The sequence below is a fragment of the Parasteatoda tepidariorum genome, chromosome 2, assembly GCF_043381705.1.
Source record: "Parasteatoda tepidariorum isolate YZ-2023 chromosome 2, CAS_Ptep_4.0, whole genome shotgun sequence".
Taxonomy (NCBI): Eukaryota; Metazoa; Arthropoda; class Arachnida; order Araneae; family Theridiidae; genus Parasteatoda; species Parasteatoda tepidariorum.
Genome location: NC_092205.1, coordinates 74479774 through 74497817, shown reverse-complemented (window position 1 = coordinate 74497817; position 18044 = coordinate 74479774). Strand labels below are relative to the sequence as shown.

Sequence of the window (18044 nt, the reverse complement as noted above, 5' to 3'; positions counted from 1 at the left end):
AATTTGTTTTATTTATTTATTATTTTTTTAAATTTTATTAATGGTAGATATTTTTTATTTGGGATATTAGTGTGTATTTTCGCATTATCTTTTATTCACTAAGACAGTTCACTGATCCTAAAATATCGAATGTATTTCTGGAATTTCAATAAAGTTTTATGTGCATTTAAGAGAAAAGTATGCCAAATAATGGAGTACATAATAGAAATATTTCTCATAAAAATCTTTAAATTTTCAATAAATTGGATACTTGCAGCTAATCACATGTTTGTGCTTAATCAGGTAGTTATGTATGGCATTTTAACGTTTACAGGTTTAAGGCTTGGGTCTATTATAACGCTGAATCTATTTTGGGTTCAAATTTCTGCATACGACGTCATTCGTGTTTGTCAATCCTGATTGGCTGACCCACGAGTGACGTCGCTTGCAAGCATCCAATTGAAACATAGAAATACTCAATCAATTGAAATAATACAACTTGTTATTTAAATAAATAATAAATTGAAACTTGTTTCATGAATATTTTAAACTATTTTCCATCTATAGGTGTGAATGTCATGGCCATGGGGATATGTGCAATCCAGTGAATGGAGAAAATTGCAACTGCCAAAATAACACAGAAAATGATAGACAGTGCTCGCAAAAGAACATAAAAAATATGCTGCATATGACACCTTGTTGGCAGCTTCAAGTAAGTATTTTACACCATACTTATGCTTATAAAGCTTATTCTGATATTATAAAACTTATTGGGGAAAAAAGTTAAAAGGAAAGTTAAGATCCACTGATATCTTTATGTGTTTATGGTTTAATTTTACATTCAAGTAATATGATTACAATTTAATCTAAATGCATGAATGTATATTTTCATTCTAGTGTTCCAAGTGCAAGGAGTATTTCTTAGGCTCACCTGCAAATAGTCATCAGTGTTATAGGCATATGTATTTAGACAAAGAATACTGTTTTGATCCTTCAACTCAAGGTAGCATAATTTCATGTCACTTATGCAATTTTTTTTAAGAGAAATTACTTTCAATTTTCCGACCCTCACTTAAATCTTTGAAAAACAAAGGAATGCCCTTTTTTTTAAGTTTTTAAAAAAAGTTATTCAAAGGAAAAATATTGTTTAAAGAAAGAGAATTATTAAATAATTTTTTATTACTAATAAAATTACTTTATTGTTAATTATTTTTCTTCTTCTCTTTTAAAAAATATTTTTCCTTTTTTGTTTCTTTCCTTGTTAATGAAAATGACTTAGCAGTTAATGAAACGTATTAATTCCTAATTCTCTTTGAAAATTTCTCTTTTCTTAAATTTTTTGTCTCTTTATTTTTATACGTATGCACGTGAAGCCGTGGAGGATAATGGACATGAAAATGCATTGTTTGCTATGTTATAAGCAGGGAGTAATGGAGCCAATGCCTAAACAGAACCCTGTGATCCTGCCTCTCTTTAAGCTATTATATTTCCAGAAAAATAATCTTTATAATTATATAAAATTCCTTTCATAAAAGTAGAAAAGTAATGTCACTGACTAGTATTTTGTTAATGCATGTTTGAAAATCAAAGTAACCATTGAAATTGCATATGCTTATTCAAATATCATACTTACTGTTTTAACAGTAACAGTACTTGCTATTATAAAAGTGATACGTAAAAGGATTTTAAAAGCTAAGATTTGTACACTACAATGTTTTAATATTATTATTTAATGTTTTATTACATATAGGATAAAATTTTGTTTATTTGTAAATTATTTTTTTTTTAAATTTATATGGTGACAGTTATATTTTGATCATTGCAATCTTTCCACATTATACTAATGTGTGCTTGGAATATGAGCTGATCATCAAAAATTTTATGCCTTTTTTAAAATAGTCTGTACACTATTTAAAAATTAGAACAAACAATAAATTACTTGTAACCTTGTTTCAATTTTTATTAATGTTTCCATTATAAAATCTATGTTTCAAATAGTTAGACTAAAAATAGCCATAAATACTTTTCTAGGAGATTGCAACAGAATTCCAAATCCTCTACATTATGGCCAGACAGTCTTTTTTGCTGTACAGCCGAGGTACATGAACGTTGACATCAGGATTGTGGTGGATGTTACAAGTGGAGGTGTTGATTTCTTCCTTTCTGCAAAAGAAGATGCATTTATTGTAGAGGTCGAAAAGCCTTCCGGATTACATCAAATATACATCGATGGTAAATATGGAATGTACGAACGCGATATGAGCCAATATGAGACAGCATCTGAGTTCTCAGTAGCTATGCAGCGGAAAAAACGTGAGGAAGCAGACAGTGATTCTGGGGTATACAGCAATATCACTGAATCATCCCCCACCCAAACACTTCATCCAAAAATCGGTGATGCAGAGGGATTAACGACCTACATTGACGTTAAAAAGTGCGAAGACTTTTTGTATATTAGGAATCTAGAAAACAGGCTTATTGTCACCATACCTCAAGAAGTTCATGATTTACGCACCACAAGATTTTACATGATACTGCGCGGTGCAAAGCGAGAAACCTTTGGTAGTTTATTTTTCAGACAAGACCAAACAAGAATCGATCTCTTTGTGTTTTTCTCTGTCTTTTTCTCTTGTTTCTTCCTGTTCCTCGCTGGCTGTGTGGTATGTTGGAAAATAAAACAAGCCTTTGATGTCCGTCGTGCAAGGCGCCTTCATGCTGCAGAAATGAAACACATGGCAAGCCGTCCATTTGGGCATATATTGACCATCATAGATGATGAGCCTGATGATTCGTCAGAGTTCTTCCTCTGCTCACCTAGTAATTATCGGAAGAAATTAAAGTATATTAAAGCACATGGTAGAGATTCTCCAAAGCTTGTAGATGAAAAACTTTGTTTAAGGCCATTAGCAGTTGAACCATTATCAGATGGTTATGGTGCAATAACAACGATACTTGTACAACTTCCAGGTGGAGCTCAATCAGTTGTTCGAATGACTTTAGCCTCGAGTCTCATTACCTCTCGTAGCTCTCATTATCATCTGGGCTGTGGCCTGAGAGCTGCTATGAGACGAAGAACTAGCCATGCCAATGTATGATTAAATATTCACTGATTGATTCGTGCATTATGTACTTGCCATGCATTTGTGTGAATGTGTCTTCATTACTTACTCCTTTCATTATATAGTAGCAATTTGATAGTGTGAATGAATCATCATCAAATATATCTCTCCGCATTATGTAAAATACGTTCTAATGTCATATGAGTGTATATAATATTTGTAATTAATGTTTTGTTTGTAAAATAAAATATATTGTTAAATTATTATGTTAACATTTAAATATTTTATTTCTTTATTTTTAAACCTATTTTTTAGTAAAGCTTGAAACAAAATTTTTTAATAAGACCATTACAAAATAGTTCATGTTAATTTTCCTACAAATTTTTGTTCATTTATTTTCAATAAAAATTAAAAATGTCAATTTTAAGAAATATTTTTACATTTTAATAATTTTTCATCCCGTATGATTAGAGTTAGCTTGTGTTTGTTGAAATCGCCTGATTGAAGTTTAATTTTATTATGTAGTTATAATGCAGCTTTATATTTCCAAATAAAAATAAAAAAATCCTAAATAAATAATGATAATATCTTGCATGTTAATGAAATAATTTTTTTTTAAACTTTTGTTTTTTTAATAAATATAAATTTAATCTTTTTAATATCTATGTAATATTTTATTGTAACATTTAATTAAAAATGGTATTACCTTAAACAAATTTTTCTTTCATTTAGTCAGAGATAAATATTAATTCTGTATTTTTTGGAGTATAAGTCAACTTTTCCAAACATTAAAATATTCACACTATGATATCTGGCATCTGATGCACATTAAGAAATAAGCTCAATGTGGGCAAATTTCTTGCTGTAAATTATCCATTTCTCTCTAGGAAAGGAAGATAAAATCATATTTAGATACAACATAATAAAATATTTTTGTTCATTACAAATTGTTGCTGTTTTTTAACACATCTGCTATTTTGTCAACAAAAGAAAAATTTTAAATTTCAAAGTCGCCAGCATATTATGAACATTTGACTTCTTTTATTTCTAAGGAAATAATTAATTTTATTTTTGATGATTAAATTATACATATTAGAACTCTTGATTGTATTTCATGTTCAGAATGACATATACTCTATCGACTCTTTATTGAAATTTTATATCAAAATTTATATACTCTATAATAAAATTTAAAAAATATTACATAAAATATGTGCTATAACCTTATGGGATTAGAAAACAACAATTTGTAACAATATTTTTCAATATTATTCTTTTATTAGAGTCATACATTGGAGTAATATTGAAATATTTGCTATACTACGAAATATTTTTTTCCTAATTGAAGAAAAAAATATTTTGTAAGCATTTTTATTAACATTACTTCTAAAAAAATCAAGGAAAAACGTAACAATTAGTTTGATTTAATCAACATAATTTTTGTTAGAATTAATTGGAATCATTTTCAATGCTAGCTAAAAACTTGTTCTTAATATGATGTTAAAAAAAATTTTAACTCATTATTATTTGATTTAAATGGAAAAAGCTACAAAATCGCAAAACTGAAAGGCGCATATAGTTACATAATTTACATTTCTTTTTATTATTATTTGTCATTTTTCCTAATGATTTTATATTAACGGATATAGTAAATTTTTATTACCATCAAGCAATTTTCCCAATGAAATGTGCATTTAAGTATATAAATATGTTTTTTTTTTCAATGCCCATTGACTTAGCATAATTTAGTTGTGACGCAATTTATACGCTTTGAAAGCCTAACTATAAACATGTGGTTTGAAATATCCTTCAAAACACTAATTCAGTGACTCATCACCACGCGTCTTCGATAATTTTACTTACGCTGAAGTGACATAAAAAATTTAAAAAAAGAATCAAAGTTAATGAATTATTATGGAGCATGAAATGAACTCCCATTGAAACTCGTTTTAAAACCCAGTGGAAAGAGCTGTTGACAAGAAAAGTGTCTGCAACTTAAAGTGCAACTGGGATTAATAGTTATGTTATGATAAAAAATTGTATTTTTAACGTTATTCTCGAACAATTTTTTAATTGGGGGGGGAGTAAAAATTATCCCTTCTACTCACTGTCCGAATTTCAGAATCCAAGTGCAAACATTTTGGAGGTTATAAGAAAAGCGTACACATAAGCAAACTCTTTATTTCATTATTCTAGAAACATTCTAATTTGTTTTCAAATTTCGATCAGAAGAAGAAGAAATTTTTTTTTCTTTTTTAGATGACTTATAACAATGAAATTAGATCAATTCTATAGAATTAAATTTAATGACCTTGAATAGCAATTATTTTCAACCTTCAAAGTCAAAAGACAAATTTTTTCCCTTTAAAGTTTCATTTTTACTATTTCTGATAATATTAATCTCAACTGTTAATAAAGAAATAAATACTTAAATAATTATATGACAAGTCTAAAAATTAGTTTATAAGAAAGCACTCTAAACTAATTTATATGGCTAATTTTAAAATGAGAAAAATTTATATTTTTAAAGTAATTTTAAAATTTTGGTTAAAAAATACACCTCTAATTAATTGAAAAAATTAGCAACAGTAGATTAAATTAGGGTCGTATGGAAGGAAGGCTTTCAAATTTCAGACCTCGCTAGCGGAATGAGGGATACTGTCTATGTGTTTGGAAAATGAATTAAATTTGAAAAATGTTATTATTTTTTTTTAAAGGAAATTATGATCTGACTAATTGAAGTTTATAATCAAAACGCTTCTATGCATAACTGAATCCAAAATCAAAGGATAAAGTATCTTTTGCAAAGTATCTCTTTCGAATAGTTATTCAGCTTTTGTTCACACTCGCTACCTTCTTCCAACTCGTAAATTCCTCTCTGGTACATCAACAGCGGGATGTTGAATTTGGGCACATGGAAAAAACTTCCCTTAATGCCCCTCTTTAGAAATGCGATATTTTTAATTAGCTAAGTTAAAACGTCTTAAGTGAAAAGAAAAAGTTCCAATCTATGAATCTTGTATTGGTAGCGCTTCGCACTCTCGTGCCACAGGTCCAGGGTTCGATCCTCAGTCCGGGCAAGGTTGACTCAGCCTTTCATCCCTTCAGTGGGTCGATAAATGAGTACCAAACATGATTGAAAACTAAACACTGGGGGTTCCGCGTTCGATTGACCACCTAACCGGAACATCTGCTCCTGCATCCCAGAGCCCAAGGTCAAGAAAACTGAGATAGGCACAGTAGGCCTTGGCTACTTTGCCCAAATTCTATAGGCTGTCACACCACTGAGTTAAGTTTAGTTTATGAATCTTGTAATCGAATTTTTATAATACAAACAGCGTTTTTTCTCTTTTTTTTTTTTAAATTAGGTCAGAACATCATATTTTAATTATTTATTCATAGAAGCTGAAAAATTCTTATTCTAAACTGCTTGGCAAATTAGGTTCTTTAATGGTTCATTAAATTGCTTGGATAAAAGAATGCTGAGGTGCGTGGATTAGATTATATGGATTTTTAAAATGTTTTCTCTGGACAAGGTTTATTAAATCAAATGAGAAAAACATAAGAACGATAAATATTCAAAAAAATTTAAAATTCATGTTTTAAATTTATTTTTATGCAGAAACTATTTGTTTGTAAGAATTTATCGTTTCCAAATAAATATTCTTAAATATTTTTTAAATCAAAATATTACAATGTTATATTTTTAGCGTGTATCGATTAAATGCCCCTTGTAAACGGATACCGTGGTGATAAACTGTTCATTGTTTGATTTAATGAATACTGATAATGATAATAATGCAAATATTGATAATGAGTACAGAAACATTAATAAAAAGTTCTTTTAAAACTAAATATTAATAACAGATATATTGCCTTTTAAGTTCTGTGCACATCCCATATCCTCAAAGTCTGTTAGGAATTCATAAGCACAAAACTTCCGCGTATGGAGGAGGGAAGTTATGAATGGAGGAATATTTTATTTTATAACTGTCATTGAACAGCCGACCCAATTTTGGGTTTACGACAACTTATGTTCAACTCCGTAGCCTACTAATTTTGAACCAATCCAGAAGACAAGGAAATTCCTGGATCAGTACCCCAGAGGCATGATTTGCTATGGAAACATGGAGGACTTTGCAACTCGATAGATTTAACGTGCATCCATCACCTTTTACTACACGGGGAGTCTTCAGCCAGCGACGATCGAACCTATGACCTCTTGGGCATGGACCCAGTGCCCTATCAACCAGGAAATAATGTTTGGAATGCAACGAAAGTCTCTGTATAATTAAATATACACTGTGTTTCGTAATCACTGTCCTTTAAGGGGCATCTTTATTGTATACGATTCAATCACCTCCATTCGCCGTCAATGGTTCTGCTCTTAGGAGCATTTTCACCGAATGCGGTTGAGGCACTTCTGAACTCCGTCTAGGAGATACAAAAATATGAGGTTAGTTGAACCAATCATAGTATTAATTACAGATATAAGAACTTCTAAAATGATATGTAACTTATTTATGCGTAATTTTTATCATTGTGAATTGTATCATGAAATTTAGAAATTTGTCCCATTCATTTTATTCCTCACAATCATGCAGAAATTGCTTATAGCAGTGCGGATGTACCTTATTGGTTATTTTTCGTACTTGAGTTTTATTTGTCAGAAATAAGAGTGGCAACCGAAAATGAACGCCATTTTCTGCATAATGTGCTGTTGAATTTGATGGATACAAATGCCGGAAGAATCATAATTTGTAACGAATATTCATTAACAATTCAGGGAAATTAAATTTCCCTATAATGGCAGGTAAATATTACCCATATTTTTCATCCGATTTCCTTTTAAATAGACAGAATAATCAATCGAAATGTCAGTGAAACTGATCACCTTAACGTCAATAATGTTATCGACATTATTTAATTGGAATCCTATTTTCCGTTAGAGTTGTTTACAGACTCTTGATAAGTTAAAGTGATTGTTTAAAACGTTTACTCTATTTTGTTATAGGAAATGGAGATATTCAGTGGAGTTTTTCTCAAGTCAAAGGAACTCTTGATGATGAGATAACAGAGGGTAAGTTATTGTTGTTTATCATAAAATTATTGATGACAATTAAAATTTTTCATGTTATTTTATTTGGGATTATTTTGTTTACAAATTAAGTCCTTCATTTAATGTCTGTGTCTATAGATTTTCACGATTTCCCATGTTTTGCAACTTTAGTAATATTATGACAAATAAACCATGTCGAGATTCTATTGTATTATTCTATGGAAGTGAGTTGTTATCTAGAATAATTTTTAGGTTCAAATTTAAGAGATCTGACGCTTAGTATTAAGATTATTTGTTTACTTGTCAATGTTTACTTTATAGTTTTTAAATAACTTGGTCACTATTACAGAATTTGCTTTTCAAATTTGACAAATTTATGACAGCAATCAATACTAAATAAATTATTTGAGATTTGTTTTGGTTCAGTGTTTTTTTAATTCTGTTCAAAAATTTGCTTGTAGATTTTAATTTTTCATTGGTTTTGTCTTTTGGTATAAGAAATATTTTTCTTAATTTTTGTCAATTCTTAAGTCATGGTAACTAAAATGTTTATAAGATTATTTAATATTAAATTTTTATAAGGTGTATATCAGTTATTATCATTATGGAAAATTAATCGGCTTGAATGCAAAAGAATAAAGATATTTGCTTTATTTTTTATTAATTTGGTGATAAGCAAAGTTTTGTAATATCTGACTTTAATTTGTAATGATTATATTCTAGAGCAAGGTATAAATTCTATTTTTTTTATTTTAACTGACATATTAAACTGAAAATTCATATGATATGCAATTAGAATTCAAGAAGATTTTTGCATCAATTTCTGCTTGAAAATAATGAAGTTTTGGCGTCTTCCAGGTTGTGACCAGTGAGAAATTCAGGGGGGAAAAAAGAGAAGACTTGCATATGACCATCCACAAACCTTTGCATGTTTAAAAAAAATAAATTTACGTTTAAAACCATTTGTCACTTTTGTGATTGTAATTGACATGATCAGATGAGGTGTAAACGGTCCCTTTGTTTCTGAAAATATTGATTCTTATATTATTACAAGCTTTAAAAATGTAATGTTAGTTTATTTATTTAATTATTTTTAATGTTTTCAACGCTACCTTACTATGTTTACTTTAGACAGACATGTTATTAGACAGTCGATGATACAAACTGTCTTTGCAGTTACTTGTTAGATGCGTTAATGTGCGTTTTTTGGTATTATGTTATTAGTAAGATATTTTAATTTTTCTGAATGCATTCAAGATAGATTTTATTACGCGAATTTGAACTTATTGAAGTTTTTTTTGTTGCTCTTAGTGTTATCTGTCATATAAAGTTTAAATTGTGAGATTATAATTAAGTGGCGCTGAAAATAAATATTTTGTACTACTTTATTAGTTTAAAATAAAAGTAACATATATCTATTTGATATTTTTGATTGAAGTACTTTTTGAATGTTTCCTTTTCTCTTAATTTTTTTAGCTGACATAATATCATGCGTTGAATTCAATCATGATGGAAATCTTTTAGCTACTGGAGACAAAGGTGGCCGTGTTGTAATATTTCAACGTGATCCTCTGGTATACTTTTTATATTCTCAGTTTTATTGTTAAAATGATTTGAATATGAGAAAAGTTTAGTGAAATAAAATAAGCCATATTTTCAAATTGTTGTGAGATTATTTTTTTTCAATGAAAATCTGCACTTTCCCATGTTAATGTCAGTAATAAGGTGTTTTGTATTCATCTGTTAGCTAGTAAAAATTTCAAAACTTCTTTAAAGTACAAAACTTCTAAAGTACATTATATACATATATATAAAATACTATGTAGAACAGTTTGATGTGAAAATGTCACCTTAACTAAAACATTTCATTTGAAAAGTTTCTTTATATATATATATAAATTTAACTAGTTAAATTATAATAAAGAATAAATTGAGCACTTAAGATATTGAGTCATTAAAATGAAAGGTAAAAAGAGTGTTTTATAAAATGTAGTTTTATAATTTTTTAAAAAAATTATGAAACTACACTTTTTTAAAAATATAGATATTAATTTTATTTCCATTACAAACATATGTATATATACAGTCTGACCTCTATTTAACAAAGTCGTTAAATCCTGATAATAAGTTAGTTATATCGAAAATTCGATAAATAGAAAATCACCTTTTGAAATACTTAAGCAACACATAACAGGTTTTAAATCCATAAACACTAGACATAATTATAATAGCAATTGATTCACCTTTATCTTGTGAACTAGCAGTTACTATTTAGTTTATAAATCTTAACCATAAAAGAAATCTGCATGGAAGGCACGAATAAAGCAAAACATTATCCAGTGTTACGCTGCATTTATTATAAAAGTAATTTTAATCATACATTAACGCACATGTTAAGTTTAATTGCTATTGATAAAATCCGTTAAATTTTGTATTTAGTTTTTCGTTTGAAAGGCAAAAAGATTTTACTGCTTTCTCTTTAAAGTTAAGTAGCTTCAAAAAATCAATTCAAGGTCATTTCCCCCATAAAATGCATTAACAAGTTTGATATGTTCTGAAATGTTTTGGAAATAAGGAATTGGGAATTATCTCAAAGAAAAGTTGGTTAAATAGAAAATTCACTCTGCTATTTGGAAGTTATTTTAGGTAGAAATTTCCAAAATGTTCTTGGTTCTTTAACACTCCGTCGGGCGCGTCTCGAAACTTACGGCATCGGGCGCGATGTATCTGTCAGATACATCTCTGTTTTGTGTGTTTTCTGTTAATATGTATTACTTTAAATCTCCTATTTTTACTCTTTTTAGGTCCAGGCTTTTACACCCGGACCTTTTATTAGTTTTTTATGTATATTTTTAATTTTTATTTAATTTTTATATATTTTTTAATATTTTCAATAATAATTTTTATTTATTAATCACAAACGCTATTACAAAAGTTAAATGCTGTAAAAAACATTTAATTAAACATGTTAAACTGTTGAAAAAGTATAAAAAGGACAGTTATGCACAAATAATACATAATATAAAAGTGACAAATCAATTATTATAATTGAATCCGATTCTAAATTTAAGTCAAATTTTTTCTTCCGATCTGTTTTGCCCATTTAAGTATTATTGTCCTTTCCTACATAAAAATCATCATTATTAACATCATCATCGAGTTCTGAGTCATTATAAACACTTTTACTGCCATGACAATCAACTTCACGTGTTTCTAAAATATCTTCTTCGTCAGCATCACTTTCATCAAATTCTTCAGCATTTAATTCCTCATTTCCATCACTAAATAGAATACTATGAACTAGCTCTAGGTCTTTCTGATTTTTCAAATCTAAAAAGCGTTTAGCACTCATCGTAGGAAAAAGATAAATCAAAAACGCTCAGGGAATCTCGATACTTCCATGTAGCTTCACGAGACAAACGTTATCGGGCGCGTGTATCTAACAGATACAAAATTTCAAACAAGCTTAGAAACAGGAAATACTCCTACACCGAACTGGTCACTACTGCATTCCAAAGTAGCAGGGGGCCAGATGGACAGATACTGATAAGGTCAAGGTCGTAAGAAAATGTTTCAGGGGACAAAAGCAGAGATATTGACACGTCTGTATCTGTCAGATCAACGCGCCCGATGAAGTGTTAAAAAAGAAAAAATCACGAAATAGAGAAATTCGCTAAAAAGGATGTTCGTTAATTGAAGTCCGACTATATATATATATATACGTACATCTAGAAATTTATACTTGAAACAAAATGGAATATAAATTTAGCATGCTTTAATTTTTGTGACTGAAAAAAAAGAATTCCACTACGCTGATAAAAAAAAAGAATTATAATAAAAAATATTGTGTATAAATTAAACTAAATTACTACCATCTACAATTATGAGCTAACAATATTTAAATTTTGCTTCATTGAGATAGGGTTAAAGTTGTAACTAATTTTATTGAAAAAAATATTATTAAATGGTTTTTAAGATCCCATTTACATTTAAATGATAATCATAGAATTGTTTTGTTAAATTATATAAAATTGTCAAGTTTTAATTAAATAAAAATAGGACTTAAAAAAATAAGAAACTCAAAACTTTAAAAAAGTTTTGAGGGGAAGAAATTTAATATTGAACTACAATAATGTGCTTATTAAAAGAAATTAACAGTTGTATCCTAATTTATTAACTACAAGTGTTGTGCCTGATTTTTTTAACAAGGCTAATTATTAAAACAAAACTTTCTCTTGTTACTAAGATAAGAAACAGGATCTTCAGATTTTTCTTTTATTAGCTTGATTTTCATTGATGATTATAAAAGCTTAAAAAAATTTTCTCTTTCTATTTTTCATTGAAAATTAATAATAATAAAACAGGGTGCGTAGCGTTTGTAAAAAGTGCTTAAAGGTACCCACGTTATGACTTGCGCATGCGCGCACACTTGGACGACACTTGCGAAACCCGATTGCTCCAATTCCGATAGAGAATATCAGATCCTTATGAAATGTTTTTCTTTTTAATTTATTTTCATTTTATTCTTGTTTATTTTATTTTACTTCTAACACTTTTTTTGACGTAGGGGGCAAGGGTACTTTTGTTCTGAGTTCAGGGTCAAGTTGAATTCTCTCAGTGATGTGGGAAAGTACTGATTGTTTCGATTAACGCCCGTTTCTTTTACTGTTAATAAAAAGTTTTAACTGTTAATAAACTAAACTGTTAATAAAAAGTTTTTGTTTTTCAATCATATCATTGATTGAATATGAATTTTTTGAGTGCTTGAAAATTTTTGTAAAGTGCTTGAAAAGTTTTTAAAAAGTGCTTATTTTTGATTCAAAGATATGGCTATGCACCCTGTAAAATAAGCGATTGAAAGTTACTCAATTTCACAAAGGCTTTATAATTATGTAAATAATTATGCATGCATTGTTTTTGCAAGATGTAGGAAAATGAATTTCTGAAATTTTTTATTTCTTTTACTTTGACTTCATTGATAATAATAATAAATAGAAACCTTACTTATGTTTTTTACAGTCAGTTAAATATGACTCATTCTTATGATATGAATAGAAAGACAATATAAACAGAAACGCTTCATAAGAACAGAAAAACAATGAAATAAAATTATTTTTAGGAAGAGTTCTTTTAATTTAACGGCAGTAAATTGGTTTGTGAAATTAAGTTTTTGTATATTTTCTTTTTAAGAAGACTTTATTTACAAAAACTTAATTTAAGCAACCATTGTGTTTAATCCTTTTGTCACTTATTTCATACCCTTTATATGTTCCACTATATTAATCACAATGCAGTTAAAGTTATTACCTTGTATTAGTCATAATTTACTAGTAGTTATATGAAAATAATTTTTTTCTAAGTGCTATATATATTTTGCTAAATAGCTTAATGGTAATTGTCATAAACTTTTAACTTAAGTGTGCAAAGTTGTGTTAGTAAGTCCGTTGATATATAGATTTATCGAAGTAAAGTAATTTTTCCTGTTGTTTTTCTGTCTATTTTATTAGATGTTAATCTTTTATTATTATTCTTAAATGTACATTAGCATGTTAACTGCTGCTCTTATGCAAGACAGTGCAGGATACAACCTTAGAGATTATCGTACGCTGGCAAAAGATTGGCAACAAACGTGTTAAAATGTTGTTTTATAAGCAGTTTATAAAATTTATTATTTTCATCATGTGTTAAATATGTTTATAATTTTTTTTTTAGTCCCAGATTTCTATTCCCAAAAGAGGAGAATATAATGTCTACAGTACATTTCAAAGCCATGAACCTGAATTTGATTATCTAAAAAGTTTAGAGATTGAAGAGAAAATCAATAAAATTAGGTGGTTGAAACGTAAAAATCCAGCTCATTTTCTTCTCTCAACGAATGGTAAGTTTAAAAGATTATTATTTTTTTTTTTTTAATCATCGAATTGTAAAGTTCAACTGTCATAACCATTTGACCAGATGCATATAAAAAGCTATGAGTTAAATTAACTGAAACTTATAAAATAAAACTATTTTATTGGAGCAGATGTTAGAGCCTTGATTGTTAAAATGTAAGTTTTGTCCTATTTTGTCATACAATTAATTTAGTATTTATAAATGCATGCAATAATAGATGGATAAAAGAAATAGAGAATTAATCAGCTTTTTCTCATATTTAGAGACTTTCTATTTTACCAAATATGTTGTTTTAGTTTTTAGAATATCATTCTGATTGCTAATTTCTTCGATTTCATACAGGTTTTTTTAAATGTAATTTCTAAAGGTTTATAATTTTTTTAAAAATTTTATTTAATCTTCTAGGTGTTTACAATGCTTTTAATGTTTATTGTTTTATTTTAATAAGCTAAAAATTATTAAAATGAAAGATGTCTCTGTTTTCTTAGCTTTTTTTTACTGTTAAAAGAATTGTTATCAGGTGAATTTTTTTTTACTATTACTAAATTTCAAGCTTCTTGTATTAAGTTGTATTGTCTTTATTTTTTTTTATTTTTTTACGTAAGTATTTTCTTCTTATGTACTTATCTCACTTAACTTAAATTTTTACAAATGCTTATTTTATATTCTTAGTTTAGTGGTATTTTAAATTCTGATTATTTATTTCTGAAAAGTAAAGACTACTACTGTACTTAGGACTTTGTAGACTGACTTGAACTATTTAAACCTTTTTTCTTTTCTTCATTGTATCTTAAAATTCCCTTTCTCTTAAAAGGGAGCTAAAATCTTATGTGTTATTATAACAATTGATAGTTGTGCCTAGAACTCAATTTTTTAACAATTCACAGTAACTTTGAAATTCTGGCAAAAGTACTTGTTTTAACATTAAATATTTTTACTGTTACTCAACTCTTTAATCATTCTTATCCTTTGTTTTTATTAGCTTTCTGTACTTCAACTGCTAATTTGTCTTTTCAGATAAAACTATTAAATTATGGAAAGTATCTGAAAGAGATAAGAGAATCGAGGGTTACAATCTGAAAGACGAGACGGGTCATGTGAAAGACCCAATGTCTATTACTAACTTGCGTGTACCAAATGTAAGGCCCATGGATCTAATGGTAGAAGCAAGCCCTCGTAGAATCTTTGCTAATGCTCATACATACCATATAAATTCAATATCTGTCAACAGCGATCAAGAAACCTATCTCTCTGCTGATGACTTACGAATTAATTTATGGCATCTAGAAATTACAGACCAAAGTTTTAGTATCCTTTATTGTTATTGAAAAGTCTTGGTAGTTTAATGATTATGTAAGTTTAAATAAAAATAATTATGTTTTCTTACCATTTACAATTTAAAATTTATAGTTAATATTTAAGAGTTACTTATTACAAATCATATCCAGAACTTGAAAATATATATTGGGTTGTTCAGAAAGTCATTTTATTTTTTTCCTCACAGAGAACTTATTTTTTTAAACAGCCAATCTCACATTTAAGCCACATAATCATTATATATTTTAACAACTGATATAGCAATGCTTGCATGTAAAAGAAAAATGCACGATTCTACACAATAGTTAATCAATTTTACTTGGCAACAGTTAATCAATTTTAATTGTATTCCATGTGTACGAATTCCAGGTTTTTTCGTATCATTCTAGGTCTAGAAACAAGAAGCAGGATGTGCGATTTTTTTCACGGAATTCCACAGAGCAATATTTATTATCCAACAAAATTTTCATTGCAATCTGAAATTTAAAGTAAGATTAAAGTTCCGCTGTTTAAAATTTAAAACTTTTGCTAAATTGCATTTTTGGATTTTTGCCATTGTTAATGTATGAAACTACGTTGCAATCAGCTAATATTGAGATTCATATTTACGCAATTTTAATGTTAAGCACGGAATTTTGTATTTACTTGATTTAAAATTTGCGCAATGTGAATCGTATACGTGTGATTTTAAAATCGTACAATGCGACTCATATTAACATAATTTAAAAATCCAGCATCGCAATTTATATTTGCATGTTTTTAAAAGCAATACCTCAATTCAAATTCACATGAGTTTTTTTAAATTGGGTATGAATGTGTGATTCTTTATTGATAGGTAATTTAATTCTTAATCTTAGTTCAAAAAATTATATTAAACATGTATAGTATATAAATTAGTAACTTATTATCGAGTTTTTGCACATAAAATTTTCCGAGTTTTCCACGTTGAATCACAATCATACCCGGTAGTATCTATCAACTGGAAAAAAACTGATCTCCTTGGTAATTTTGTCAATTAATAAATCTTAATTTATGTGTTCAATTTTTTAAATAACTAGTCTTGTACTTTCCTTATAATTAATCTTAGATATTGTTGATATCAAACCAACTAATATGGAAGAACTTACTGAAGTAATTACTGCAGCAGAGTTTCATCCTTCTCAATGTAATGTCTTTGTGTATAGTAGTAGTAAGGGAACTATTCGTTTGTGTGATATGCGAGCAGCTGCACTATGTGACCAACATTCTAAGTGTAATAATTTTTTTCCTTTCTCTGATTTTTTTATTTATCTTTTGCTCTGAAATATTGTATCTTAACTTTCAGCTGACTAACTTATTTCTGATATTTGGCATCAAATATATATGTATATATAGTCTCTATTCGCTTAAATAACTTAGAAAAGGCATGCAATTTTTAAATTAAGCAATAAAATAAAAAAAAATTCTGTGTTTAAAAATTTGAATTTACACTAAAAAGAAAAAAAAATACTGCACTGGGATTTTAAGTTAATGTTTTAATAGATCTTTGTCACCCGTAGCTTCAGCGAATAAAATTTATTTTCGACCTAATTTTTCTGTCTTAATATATATCATTTTGCTCAAGCTACAGGAATTTTTATTTTCTTAAAACATTTCATTTTTAGTTAACTCGTAACTTTTTCATCATAAGTACAATAAAATGATATGTAAATAGGATATGAATCAATGACAAATATCGTTGTTGTAAAGTACTTTTTTTCTTACCTTTTAATAAATTTTTTTAAAAACTTATCAGCAATTTGACTCTTATAAATTTAATTTTGTTGGTATTAAAAGCCCGGTCAGATTTGTCATGGTCTGGAATGAACCTGTTTTTTGTGTTAACAAGCAGTAAAAATACATTAAATGGTTGCACATTGAATGGTATTGTTAAAATTAATTGTATGATTAAGTTTAATTAATTATTTTAAATTATTCCACCTTGTTTAAATTAAAAAAATAATACAGTCGGACTTCTATTTAACGAACTTCCATTTTACGAATTTCTCTATTTTGCGAATTTTTTCGTGGAACCAAGAACATTTTGGAAATTTCTTCGTTAAATGAATTTTCTATTTAACGAATTTTTTTTTTTAGATCTACTTTCCCCATTTCCCAAAATATTTGAGAAAAATTATTAACTAGTTAATGCATTTTATGAGGGAAATAACCTTGAACTGATTTTCGCATCCCCTTAACTTTTAGAGAAAGCAGTAAAATTCCTTTCCCTTTTTGTTTGCATTTCATACAGGAAATGCAATCCCACTAGAAAAGGGGGGAAAGGGTCAAATTCCTTGAATAGGAAATGAGCAGAGAAGATAAAAGGAATGGGTCATCAAAGTGTGTGGTCCCTGGTCCCTTATTGACATGTCCTATTATCTCCACCCCCACTGTTCACTTCCTTTCTAGAAAAACTTTCAACTTTCTCGTTGCTCACTCGGTAGAGCTCCTGTTTTAAGATTGCTGATCAGAGTGCTGCTTGTTGCTTTTCTTACGGCTGCAAAATGTCGAAGCGAAAGTGCCTGACTATTAAAGAAAAAAATTACAAGATAAAGGTGCATCAATTGCAATTTTAATTATTTCTAGTATCCATGAATTTAAAACCTATTCTACGTTGTGTAAGTATTTCAAAAGATGATTTTCTATTTAACGAATTTTCCATATAACGAACTTTTTTTCGGGATTTAGCGACTTCGTTAAATAGAGGTCCGACTGTATAT

General features: G+C 28.2%; 2 protein-coding genes across 2 annotated transcripts in view; both read left to right on the top strand.

Moving 5' to 3' along the window:
- The window catches only part of LOC107439147 (multiple EGF like domains 8), a 56115-nt gene extending 52814 nt beyond the window's left edge, over positions 1-3301 (top strand). Inside the window, exons 34-36 of the mRNA XM_043043746.2 lie at positions 547-691; positions 877-982; positions 2011-3301. Of these exons, the coding sequence (XP_042899680.1) occupies positions 547-691; positions 877-982; positions 2011-3074 (1315 nt within the window). The 3' untranslated portion in view covers positions 3075-3301. The remainder of the gene's footprint in view (positions 1-546; positions 692-876; positions 983-2010) is intronic.
- A 4391-nt stretch (positions 3302-7692) lies between these two features.
- LOC107439148 (protein phosphatase 2 regulatory subunit tws) overlaps positions 7693-18044 on the top strand; it is a gene marked incomplete in the record, with an annotated part of 22625 nt that continues 12273 nt past the window's right edge. The window contains 6 exon segments of the mRNA XM_043043748.2: positions 7693-7851; positions 8053-8118; positions 9574-9671; positions 13810-13975; positions 15007-15297; positions 16394-16558. Coding sequence (XP_042899682.1) covers positions 7845-7851; positions 8053-8118; positions 9574-9671; positions 13810-13975; positions 15007-15297; positions 16394-16558 — 793 coding nt within the window.